Source organism: Urocitellus parryii, chromosome 11, assembly GCF_045843805.1.
Source record: "Urocitellus parryii isolate mUroPar1 chromosome 11, mUroPar1.hap1, whole genome shotgun sequence".
NCBI classification, from domain to species: domain Eukaryota; kingdom Metazoa; phylum Chordata; class Mammalia; order Rodentia; family Sciuridae; genus Urocitellus; species Urocitellus parryii.
Genome location: NC_135541.1, coordinates 16,229,951 through 16,242,260, shown reverse-complemented (window position 1 = coordinate 16,242,260; position 12,310 = coordinate 16,229,951). Strand labels below are relative to the sequence as shown.

Below are 12,310 nucleotides of genomic sequence, written 5' to 3'. Positions count from 1 at the left end.
TCACTGAATTGCTTAGCGCCTTGCTTTTGCTGGGTCTGGCTTTGAACTCATGATCCTCCAGCCTCAACCTCCCGAGCCACTGGGATTATGGGCATGTGCCACTGCGCCTGGCTTATCCATAAGATCTTATTCTCCCCATTTTAGAGATGAAAAAATGGAGAACCAAAGAGGTTGCTGCCTGGAGAAGTTGAGCCAAGATCTATCTAACTCCCTAAGACCAGGTTCTCCCCAGCCATGGTGTGTGTACACGTGTGTGCATGTAAGCACCAAAACATACAAAGACCTTTCTGACTGGAGCTGGGGTTTCACAACTCCTCCCTGAGATGAGGTTAGAGCTGGATTGAACCCCATCTAGGACAGCCTCCTGGCTCAAAATCCCTGTGCGTCCTGCTCCCTGACTGGCTCACCTGCATCCATGCTCATACCTGCTCTGCTGTGTTTGCTTCCACAGATGGGAGCTTGCCTGATTGTCTATCCATTGGCCTGGATTCCAGAGCCCGCCCAGCTGAGCTTGTGCAGAGGACCCCGGGTGAGAGGTGACACTCAGGCCTCCAAGAAGACCACTCTGGGGACGCTGGCAAAGATAGGCCTTTCCTGCTGAGCCAGGCCTATCTGCACAGCCTGCTCAGGTAACCATGTTCCTGTGCCACCCCCCAGGAAGTGGGGGTCAGGGACTGGCTTTCCAGTCCAATAGGGATCCCCTCCTAGCTTAGGCAACAAAGAGACCCTTTAAATAAAGTCAAGAGATATTAACCCTGCTTACTCAAACTCCCCTTATCCAGAAAGGGGAACTGAGGCTCATGGATGTACAGTGAGTCCCTGGAGTCCTTCCTGCCTTCTAACCTGAGGACTCTTTTGCTGTGCCTTGATGACCTGAGAGGACTGGGAGGAGAAAGGGGTTTTGACAGTGACCAAGACTCAGGGCAGAGGTGGAAACCAACAGTGCCTGATGTGTGCAGCTGACCCCCTCCCCCCAGGATACCTTTCTACTGGATTCTGTGGAAGCAGAGAGCAGGGAGGCCAAGGTGAGGTGCTAGGAGGCCCTGGGTAATCCAGGTGTGCTAGGATGCCCTCAGAAGACTGGGAGGGGGCAGGGGCAGTGGTAGAACCCGCCTCCCTACTCCCGGGCCAAGTTAGCCCACCCAGGCCTGGGCCAGGTGGGGCTGCCCTACCCTGCAAAGGCAACTCCCTAAACTGACACATGAAGCCTTTGGGCTCCAGGAAACTCTCTAGAGCTCAGCCTGCTGGGGACCCCACCCAACTTCCACAGGAGCATTCCTGGGGCCTGAGGTCTGGGGGTGGGGCCTCCTGGAATTGGAAGGGTGGGGAGGCCCTGAGAGGATGCGAGGCTGTGTGTACCAGGCTGTAAATTTGCTGGCACTCAGACTTGTGTGCAAGCAGGTGTGTGCATTGGGCTGTCCTTAGGTGCTCATGGTTATGTGTGCACGGGTTATGTAAATCAACTAAGCTAGTGGGGAGACGTTCTAGGACTTTGTAAGTGGTACCCTGGAGTGGTGAGCATGTGGGATGCAGGTTAGGTTCTGGGTGGGCATGGGCATATTGTGTGTGCCACACTGAGTGTTGACATATGTACACAAGTTCCTAGTACACTCAGGAGAGATGTGTAGACAAGATCTGAGTACTTTGTGGTAGAGAGGTGTGTGCTCAAGGTTCTGGGTGCACGCTTGGGTGGTGTGTGCACGTGGCTCCATTTGGAGGTGGGCCGGGCAAGCCTTGAGCTGAGCTGGGCTCAGCAGTGCCCAGCCTTGTGGCCAAATCGCTGAAGTCACTTCCTTTCCAGCAGTGACTTTCCAGGAGGAGGAGTTCTTCAGACCTGGGCGGGAGGGGCGGGGCGAATGGGGTGCTCTCCGGGGAGGGCTGTGGGAGGGGGTGAGAGGTGGGGGGAGGGCCTGGTGGGGTTGGAGGAGGGAGTCCTCTGGGAGACAGAAGGAAGACAAGGACGGGAGTCTGGAAGGGCCAAGGGCAGGAGGGGATGGGGGCGGAGCAGGGCGGGAAGCACAGTCCCTGGGTGACCTCGAAGGGAGGAAGGGAGGGCCGCCAGCAGGGTGACCCTCGGGTCCAGCAAGAGCTGGCAGTGGCGCCTACACACCTGGCACCCAGGGCAGGGGGCTGGCAGGGGGCGGTTTGGGGGCAGACCTGCTTGCCAGGTGCCCCACTCTGGACAGGAAGGGGGTGGGCGAGGGCTGCACAAAGGAGCTCTGTGTGGCCAGGGTGTGCTGTGCTGTGGGGGGGCCCTGATGGCTCTGGGGCGGAGTGGGGGGGGTGTTGGCGCTGGGCTGGACCAGCTCCCCTTGGGGGCATCAGTGGCTCTAAGGGGACACCTAGTGGCAAGGGAAGGTAGTGCATTGGATGACTACTGTGGGAGGTGGTACAGGAAGCTAGGAAGAAGGTAGATTAGAAGTCAACAGTTAGAATTTATAGTTAGGACTAGGACAGTTGGAGGAGGCAGACTGAGAGGGAGCTGAATCCCTGAACAGCAAAGTAGTTTAGTTTAGAGGAGCTCAGTGAAACTAAAGTCAAGTTCTGGCATAATTGACGTGGCTGTTTGTCTTTAAGGGTATAACATGACCTCTCTATGCCTACCTTTAAAACCAAATAAGATGCCATTATTATTTCCATCATTGTTACTTTTGTTATGATTCTGGGCTGGAATCAGGTTGGAAGAGCTTCAGGTTGGATCAGCAGGTGGGGGGCTGAAGGGAAGGAGACTGAGAGGGGTGCTGCCTCATTCCTGAGGGAGATGAGCCTGAGAGGTGAGGCCCTGGGAGGAAAAAAGAGGCAACGGGAAAGGTCTTGGGGCTCAGGACAGCAGTGATAGCCCCTGTGATACAGTGTATTTCACTGCCAAGAGGATGTCCCTGGGTCCACGGACCAGGCTGGGAGGGGAAAGGGAGGGGAGTGCATAAGGCTGGAGAGAGAGGGTCATGAGGCCGGAAGTGAGTGCTGGGGCTGGCAGCCGGGCTCCCCTGGGGAGGCTGTGGGTGGGGGAGGGGAGGAGGGTGGGGAAGGGGTGGGGTGGTCACGGCCACAGCGGGGAGGGTGGGGCTAGGGACTCAAGGATGTGGGCTGGCGCTTCCCGGCACTGTGCAGCAGGTTGGGGCCCCCAGCCCCCTCCCAGTGGCTGGCGTCCCTGTGGGCAAGCTCAGACACACTGACCCAGAAGCAGACAAGGCAGACAGAAGGACCCTTTCGACTTTGTTCACAGACCAGGGCTGGGTAGTACCCTTGGGAGGGGGCCAGGAGAAGACTGCCTGCTGGGGTGTGGCGGGGAGGGGAGCCAGCTGCTTGAGCCTCAGATCCCAGAGGCTGCAAAAAGAGCAGTGGACAGTCAGGAGGACGTGGCCAAAGGTCTTCACGGGTGGGTGGAACAGAAGCAGCCACTGGAGAGGAGGTTTGTCTCTGCTGCCAAGATCACACCCTCAGGCCCCAAGTGGGAGGTCTGCAGAGCCCCACCCGCGGTAAGGGAGGGATAGTGGCTGTTGGTAGGTATCTCAGACAGGGCATCAGAGCCAAGGACCAACCATACTGTTGGAAATTGGAAATTCCATTGTCTGAGCCCTTTTCCCCACTCTGGGAGGCTGTTACCCACAGTTCTTCCTGCAAGAGCAGCAGTGCTCCAAGTCCTAGGAGCAGAGAGAGCCTGACCTGGGAGGGGCCAGGTCTACCGCCCAGGAGAGCAGAGTCCTGAGCGAGCCTGAGGGTAGGATAGTGAGGAGCAGCTGAAGCCTGGGACCTGCAGGGAGGGAAGGAACAGTGGGCAGAGGGGTGGTTCACCTGGATAAACAACAAAGGGGTCCTTCATATGCCATTTTGTAGCCTTGGGCAAAGTCTTCTGTTTCCTCATCTATAAAATGGGAGGGCATGAGATGGCAATAGGACAGTGTACCCACTGGGGCAGCTGATTAAAAATACAGATTCCCAGATGTCCCTCAGATGTGTGAGTCAGACTCCCCTGGACTAGGGCCTGGGTATCTGGAATGTTACACAGCTCCCCCAGGCCCAGGGTTTGAAAGCCAATGGCTTAGATAATTTGAAGGTTCCTCCCAGCCTTAAATTAGACCATGGCTCTAGAAGGAGCTTTTCCAGGAGTGGCTGGAGGAGAGCTGCAGGAGCCTGGAGTGGAAGGAGGCTTTTGCCTTAGGCAAAATTAGGAAGCCTCCTCTTGAGCAGCTGTGTGACTTCAGGCAAGTTTCACAACTGCTCTGGGCCTGTTTCCTCTATAAGATGGGGATAATAAACCTTGCATGCCTCCCAGGTTGCTGTGAAGATTCAGTGGATCGTGTATGTGGAGGTGCCTTGTAGGTTGCCCATTGCTGCCCTCCAAAAGGGAACAGAGGGGTGTTCCTTTTCACACCATCCTGTTCCTAAGTCAGCTCTGCAATCTGCCTATGGGGTGACAGCACTGGATAATATGGCAGCAACTGAGAATCTACATGTGTCTATAGGGGATGGGTCCAGGGGATTCAAAGCTGGGTCAAAGCCAAACACTAGGCAGTGATAAGTGTCAGTCTTTATGACCCTTTCAGCGATCAGGGCCCATTCAGCTCCCTGAGATCCTAGCTCCCCGGGATCAGCCCAGTCCTGAGTCCCCAAGGCTTCCTTGGGAGTCAGACTTGCCTGGATGTAAATCCCAGCTCTGCCATGATCAGCTCAGGGAGTTAGTTGGTAAATATTTATGTAGCATCCATAGCCCAGGCCCTGGGGTCAGAGGATACAATGGTAAACAAGACAGATGTGATCCCTGCCCCTGAAGAGCCCACACTCTCCGGGGAGACACACTAAACAGCCAGTCACACAAGTAATTGATTACAGTTGTGATAAATGCTATGAAGGTGAAATAGATAGGGGCTGAACAGAGGCCAGAGGTAGGATGGAGGAGCATCAGAGAGTCTCTCTGAGGAAGTAGAGAAGGGAGTCGGAGAATGTCCCTTTCCACGTTCTTGTCTCTGTCCCTTTGCCAACATCCTTCTTAGGTCACACTTTTGGGTCCGGAGAAGAATAAGAGCGAGCCTCCTGGGAAAAGGCAGGGTTGGTTGCTTATTCTGTGGGCCTCATTTGTTAACAGATACCTTTTTGGCCACTCCGTGGGCCATGTGTGGTTCTGGATGTTGGGAGATTCCTGCAACACTGAGTAGGACAGCTAACTTTGCCCTGCAGGAGTTTAACACCTGCAGTGGATGGTTTCTGTAAAAATGATCATATTGATCACAGTTGTGAAGGGGATGGGACAAGATCATCTAAATAAATTGCTTGGCCCACCCTTGGCCACAGAGAAAGTGTCCCGGAAGTAGGGGATTTTGTGGTTGACTCCCCAGTGATCACTCAACCTCTGACCTCATGCAGTCTTTACTTTTTTTTTTTTTTTTTGCAACTCTTATCACACTAATCATGAAATCACTTATGATTACCTGATAAATGTCTGTCTGCCCAGTCCTTGTGCAAGGTAGGCATTCCATAAATAATGGGTGTCTGAATGAAAGGTGTTACTTCAACTGTGAGCCTTCATTTTTTTTTTTTCATCTGCAAAATGTGGTTGTTAATAGCCCAGTACCTGGCGCACAGTAGGTGCTTACTAAACCTGAGCTGAGATGGTCCTTTCCAGGCGCTGTCCACGGCCCGAGGCCGGGGCTCAAGCAGAAGGTTCTCCACAGTACCCACAGCTGATAGCCAGCAACGGGCAAAGCCCCCAGGCACGGGGGCCCTCTCTCTCCCAGGTCAGCCGGGTGTGCACACTGGAGGGGGTGCTGAAGGAACGGGGGTGGCATCTGGAGGAGGCTGGGCCAGTGAGTGGGCAGGTGGGAAGGGTTGAGTGTGGCCACCAGTCACATGGGGGATTCAGATCTCCTGTCGCCTCTCTTGTTGCCCACAGAGATCTCCAGTGTGACAGCCCAGGCGGCAGAGCCGAGGGTGAGTGGCCAGGGTTCTTCTTTGAGTCCTAAGGGTTGGGGTTGGAATGAGGAGAGCCATACCTGCAATAAGACATTAAGTTTGATCTGGAGTGGTGGCCGCCTCCTGCTGATGGGCTTCCTTAGCCCATAGCCAAGGTGGAGAAGGGCGTCAGTTGTCCATATTTGTGATTGGGGCCCATGAGGGGTTCACTCTGCACAGGTGGTTTGGGAAAGGCTGGGGATCTGCAGGGAGACTGGGCTTAAGGGCAGGGACTTGAGCTTGGTAAGGGGGCTGAGACCTTGGGGAGGGGACCCAGGGACTCATTGGGATAGGGGAAGCCCATGTTCAATAAGGGATCTCCTGCCTGTCCTGCCCAGCAGGTCCTGGTCCCGGCTTCTCGCACCCTCATGTCAGCCCCGGCCCCGCCCGGAGGCCCGCGGAGGACAAGGTCAGGATGCGTGTGAAGCCCCAGGGCCTGGTGGTGACTTCCAGTGCCGTGTGCAGCTCTCCTGACTACCTCCGGGAGCCCAAGTACTACCCCGGTGGCCCCCCCACCCCCCGGCCCTTGCTTCCCACCCGGCCCCCCGCCAGTCCACCCGACAAGGCCTTCTCTACCCACACTTTCTCCGAGAACCCACGCCCACCCCCACGTCGGGACCCTAGCACCCGGCGCCCACCAGTCCTTGCCAAGGGAGACGACCCACTGCCCCCAAGGGCAGCCCGGCCGGTCTCCCAGGCCCGCTGCCCCACACCAGCCGGAGACAGCAGCAGCTCCTGTCGCCGCTGGGATAACGGGCGGGTGAACCTGCGTCCAGTGGTGCAGCTGATTGACATCATGAAGGACCTGACACGACTCTCCCAGGACCTGCAGCACAGCGGTGTGCATCTGGACTGTGGTGGGCTGCGGCTGAGCCGCCCCCCTGCCCCACCACCCGGCGATCTGCAGTACAGCTTCTTCTCCTCGCCCAGCCTGGCCAACAGCATCCGCAGCCCCGAGGAACGTGCCACTTCTCATGCCAAATCGGAGCGGCCTGGCCACCCCCTCTACGAGCCTGAGCCTGAGCCTAGGGATAGTCCCCAGCCTGGCCAAGGCCACAGTCCTGGGGCCACGGCTGCCACCACTGGTCTGCCCCCAGAGCCTGAGCCAGATGGTCCTGATTACTCAGAACTCGCTGACGCTGACATCCTCAGCGAGCTGGCCTCCCTTACCTGCCCTGAGGCCCAGCTGCTAGAGGCCCAGGCCCTTGAGCCACCATCTCCTGAGCCAGAGCCTCAGCTTCTGGATCCCCAGCCCCGCTTCCTGGACCCACAGGCACTAGAGCCACTTGGGGAAACTTTGGAGCTGCCACCCCTGCAACCTCTTGCTGATCCTCTGGGGCTGCCAGGCCTGGCTCTACAGGCCCTGGATACCCTGCCTGACTCCCTGGAATCACAGCTGCTTGACCCCCAGGCCCTTGACCCCTTGCCTAAGTTGCTGGATGTCCCAGGTCGCCGTCTGGAGGCCCAGCAGCCCCTGGGGCACTGCCCACTGGCTGAGCCCTTGCGCCTGGACTTGTGCTCACCCCATGGTCCCCCAGGGCCTGAGGGCCATCCTAAGTATGCCTTGCGGCGCACCGATAGGCCAAAGATCCTGTGTCGCCGGCGGAAAGCCGGACGGGGGCGTAAGGCAGATGCTGGACCTGAGGGCCGCCTACTCCCCCTTCCTATGCCCACAGGACTGGCAGCTGCCCTGGTTGAGCCCCCACCGCCACCACCTCCACCACCTCCCACCCTGCCAGGCCCAGGCCCAGTCTCAGAGCTGGAGCCAGAATCTTCCCAGACCCCTATGGTCCCTACCCGCAAAGGCAAGTGCCGGGGTGTGCGGCGAATGGTGGTGAAGATGGCTAAGATCCCTGTGTCTCTGGGGCGAAGGAACAAGACCACATACAAAGTGTCATCCTTGAGTAGCAGCCTGAGCGTGGAGGGCAAGGAGCTGGGCCTCCGTGTGTCAGCAGAGCCCACTCCATTGCTCAAGATGAAGAATAATGGGCGGAATGTGGTGGTGGTTTTCCCACCAGGTGAGATGCCCATTATTCTCAAACGAAAGCGTGGCCGCCCTCCTAAGAACTTGCTGCTGGGTCCCGGCAAGCCCAAAGAACCAGCAGTGGTGGCAACTGAGGCAGCCACTGTGGCGGCAGCCACGATGGCCATGCCAGAGGTGAAGAAGCGGCGGCGGCGGAAGCAGAAGCTGGCATCTCCCCAGCCATCCTATGCAGCGGACGCCAATGACAGTAAGGCCGAGTACTCGGACGTCCTCGCCAAACTGGCCTTCCTGAACCGCCAGAGCCAGTGTGCTGGGCGGTGCTCCCCGCCCCGCTGCTGGACACCCAGTGAACCGGAGTCGGTGCACCAGGCCCCTGACACCCAAAGCATCTCCCACTTTCTGCATCGTGTGCAGGGCTTCCGGCGGCGTGGGGGCAAAACAGGAGGTTTTGGTGGCCGGGGTGGGGGCCATGCAGCCAAGGCAGCCCGATGCTCCTTCAGTGACTTCTTCGAGGGCATTGGCAAGAAAAAGAAGGTGGTGGCAGTGACAGCTGCTGGGGTCGGGGGTCCCGGCCTCACTGAGTTGGGGCACCCACGCAAACGGGGCCGGGGGGAAGTGGACGCAGTGACTGGGAAGCCCAAGCGTAAGAGGCGGTCCCGGAAGAATGGGACTCTGTTCCCAGAGCAGGTGCCCAGTGGCCCAGGCTTTGGGGAGGCGGGTGCTGAGTGGGCCGGGGACAAGGGTGGTGGCTGGGCCCCTCACCACGGGCATCCAGGTGGGCAAGCTGGTCGAAACTGTGGTTTTCAAGGGACCGAGGCCCGGGCCTTTGCCTCTACTGGGCTGGAGAGTGGGGCTTCCGGCCGAGGCAGCTACTATGGCACGGGCGCACCCTCAGGCCAGACTGAGCTCAGCCAGGAGCGCCAAAACCTCTTCACCGGCTATTTTCGCTCGCTGCTCGATTCAGATGACTCCTCTGACCTATTGGACTTTGCCCTCTCAGCCTCTCGCCCGGAGTCCCGGAAGGCATCAGGCACCTACGCGGGGCCTCCCACCAGTGCCCTGCCTGCCCAGCGGGGCCTGTCCACTTTCCCCAGCCGGGGAGCCAAGGCCAGCCCAGTGACAGTGGGCAGCAGTGGGACTGGGGCAGACCCCTCCTTCCAGCCTGTTCTGCCCACTCGCCAGACCTTCCCACCAGGACGGGCAGCGAGCTACGGTATAACCCCAGCCACTTCAGACTGCCGGGCAGCTGAGACCTTCCCAAAGCTGGCTCCCCCGCCGTCCGCTGTGGCCCGTTCTCCTACAACCCACCCGCCCACCAACACCTACCCTGCCCAGTACAGTGGCTATGGGGCTGGACAAAGCGTATTCGCCCCAGCTAAGCCCTTTACAGGGCAGGACTGTGCTAACAGTAAGGACTGCAGCTTTGCCTATGGCAGTGGCAATAGCCTTCCTGCCTCACCCAGCAGTGCCCATAGTGCTGGCTATGCCCCACCGCCTACTGGGGGCCCTTGCCTGCCGCCCAGCAAGGCCTCCTTCTTCAACAGCTCTGAGGGGACCCCCTTCTCTGGATCAGCCCCCACACCCCTGCGCTGTGACAGCCGGGCCAGCACGGTCTCGCCCGGTGGCTACATGGTGCCCAAGGGCACCACAGCTTCTGCCACCTCCGCAGCCTCTGCCGCCTCTTCCTCCTCTTCTTCCTTTCAGCCCTCGCCTGAGAACTGTCGGCAGTTTGCGGGGGCTTCTCAGTGGCCTTTCCGGCAGGGCTATGGAGGCCTGGACTGGGCCTCAGAAGCCTTTAGTCAGCTCTACAATCCCAGTTTTGACTGCCACGTCAGTGAGCCCAACGTGATCCTGGACATCTCCAACTACACGCCGCAGAAGGTGAAGCAGCAGACAGCCGTGTCTGAGACTTTCTCCGAGTCGTCCTCCGACAGCACCCAGTTCAATCAGCCCGTTGGTGGTGGTTTTCGTCGTGCCAACAGTGAGGCCTCGAGCAGCGAGGGCCAGTCGAGCCTATCCAGCCTGGAGAAACTGATGATGGACTGGAACGAGGCATCCTCTGCCCCCGGCTACAACTGGAACCAGAGCGTCCTCTTCCAGAGCAGCTCCAAACCTGGCCGTGGACGACGGAAGAAGGTAGACCTGTTCGAAGCCTCACATCTGGGCTTCTCCACATCTGCCTCGGCCGCTGCCTCAGGCTACGCATCTAAACGGAGCACCGGGCCCCGGCAGCCCCGGGGTGGTCGGGGTGGCGGGGCCTGCTCGGCCAAGAAGGAGCGAGGTGGTGCAGCAGCCAAAGCCAAGTTCATCCCCAAGCCACAGCCGGTCAACCCACTGTTCCAGGACAGCCCAGACCTTGGCTTGGACTACTACAGTGGGGACAGCAGCATGTCACCACTGCCCTCACAGTCGAGGGCCTTCAGTGTGGGAGAGCGAGACCCCTGTGACTTCATGGGACCCTATTCCATGAATCCATCCACGCCTTCTGATGGTACCTTTGGCCAAGGTTTTCACTGCGACTCACCCAGCTTGGGTGCTCCTGAGCTTGACGGCAAGCATTTCCCACCACTGGCCCACCCACCCACAGTGTTCGATACTGGCCTGCAGAAGGCATATTCACCCACCTGCTCACCCACGCTGGGCTTCAAGGAAGAACTGCGGCCGCCGCCCACAAAGCTGGCTGCCTGTGAGCCCCTCAAGCATGGGCTCCAGGGGGCCAGCCTGGGCCATGCAGCTGCGGCCCAGGCCCACCTGAGCTGCCGGGACCTGCCACTAGGCCAACCTCACTACGATTCCCCCAGTTGCAAGGGCACAGCCTATTGGTACCCACCAGGCTCAGCTGCCCGTAGCCCACCATACGAAGGCAAGGTGGGTACAGGGCTGCTGGCTGACTTCCTGGGCAGGACGGAGGCCGCATGCCTCAGTGCCCCACACCTGGCTAGCCCACCAGCCACGCCCAAGGCTGACAAGGAGCCACTGGAGATGGCCCGGCCACCTGGTCCACCCCGTGGCCCTGCCGCAGCCGCTGCTGGCTATGGCTGTCCACTCCTTAGTGACTTGACCCTGTCCCCTGTGCCGAGGGACTCGCTGCTGCCCCTGCAGGACACCGCCTACAGGTATCCAGGCTTTATGCCGCAGGCGCATCCTGGCCTGGGTGGGGGCCCCAAGAGCAGCTTCCTGGGGCCCATGGCGGAACCTCACCCTGAGGACACATTCACCGTCACCTCCCTGTAGTGCCAACTGAAGTGCCGACTGGACCGCGAGGTTTTGTTCCTGGGTGAGTCTGGGGATGTGGGTACAGTGGGCAAAGTCCTGGTGGGGTGGAGAGGAGGAAGGTGTTAAAGCCTGGGTTTGGGGAAGAGCTTCAGAGGTGAGCAGGATACATTTGTAGGATTTAAACGTAAGACTGGGAACCCAAAGCAGGAAGAAAGGATTCAGCATTAGAGGTTGTGGATAGTCTTGGGGAGGAGACAGACTGCTTGGGTGGGGAAGCCATTGGGACACCCAGTGGGTACTGGCAATTGGAATGGCCAGAGAACCATAGACTGGATAAGATCACCTCTTTTGGTTTGTCAGTCATTTATTTTCCTCATTCTCTCGTGGCCTTGAGCAAGAACGCACCACTTCGCTTATGGTGGGGTGGCAGGGGTGAAGGGAGAAGCAGGTCAGACAATCATCCAGAGGCAATCCAGAGTTCCAGTACTGCTGGACACCCTCATTGACTATAGTGATTCCAAGACCCAACATGGCCAGGGCCAAGGCCAGAGTGTGGCCAGAACATCTTATTCACACACTCTACAAGGACTTCACAGAATGACCCAAAGGATCTTCTCTTGACTGCCCCAGAGTAGCCTCAAAGATGGTTTCTTAACCTCTTTGATCTGAGGTAGGCTCTGTGTGGTTAGGGCATGTGGGGGAGGGATCCAGCAATGGACATGGGCAATGTAGTCCCATTGTCCCCAAAAACTCACAATCAAAGGGTCTATCTCCAAATATGTCTTCACCCTAGAAAAGTTAGTCCCTTTTCTTCAGCCAAGTATTTCTCCAAGGGTCAAGTATCCTGAGATTTAGATCTGATGTTTCTAAGAAAGAAAAGACACAAAAATACCCCCAAAATGATCAAAGGGAATAGTTAAGGTTAAAGGAATCATTTTCTTGAAGAGCAACCTGTTCCAGAATATAACCACACTGGTCCTACTTTGGGACAACAGATCTGTCACAGAATTGGTCAAGATGTGGTAATTGGCAGTAGTGGTGTCTGAGACCCTTGATCTTTACCTCTGCTGCCCCAAAGCCTCCTGGGAGTTTGTTTCTCTTCTTGGAGGTGGACTAACAGGGCTACTGGAAAGACCTATCCCTCCTCTGGAGAAGTGATTC

General features: G+C 58.0%; 1 protein-coding gene across 5 annotated transcripts in view; it reads left to right on the top strand.

Moving 5' to 3' along the window:
- Positions 1 to 12,310, top strand: part of Ahdc1 (AT-hook DNA binding motif containing 1) — a 65,856-nt gene that overhangs the window by 43,361 nt on the left and 10,185 nt on the right. For 3 of the 5 annotated variants that reach the window (XM_026391651.2, XM_026391652.2, XM_026391655.2), the window contains 4 exons: positions 452 to 629; positions 5,624 to 5,735; positions 5,891 to 5,928; positions 6,291 to 11,210. In XM_026391651.2, the coding sequence (XP_026247436.2) occupies positions 6,365 to 11,167 (4,803 nt within the window). In that variant the 5' untranslated portion in view covers positions 452 to 629; positions 5,624 to 5,735; positions 5,891 to 5,928; positions 6,291 to 6,364 and the 3' untranslated portion in view covers positions 11,168 to 11,210. Of the gene's footprint in view, positions 1 to 266; positions 329 to 451; positions 630 to 5,623; positions 5,736 to 5,890; positions 5,929 to 6,287; positions 11,211 to 12,310 lie in introns of those variants that run through there. The other 2 variants (XM_026391656.2, XM_026391654.2) reach the window with 2 other exon arrangements.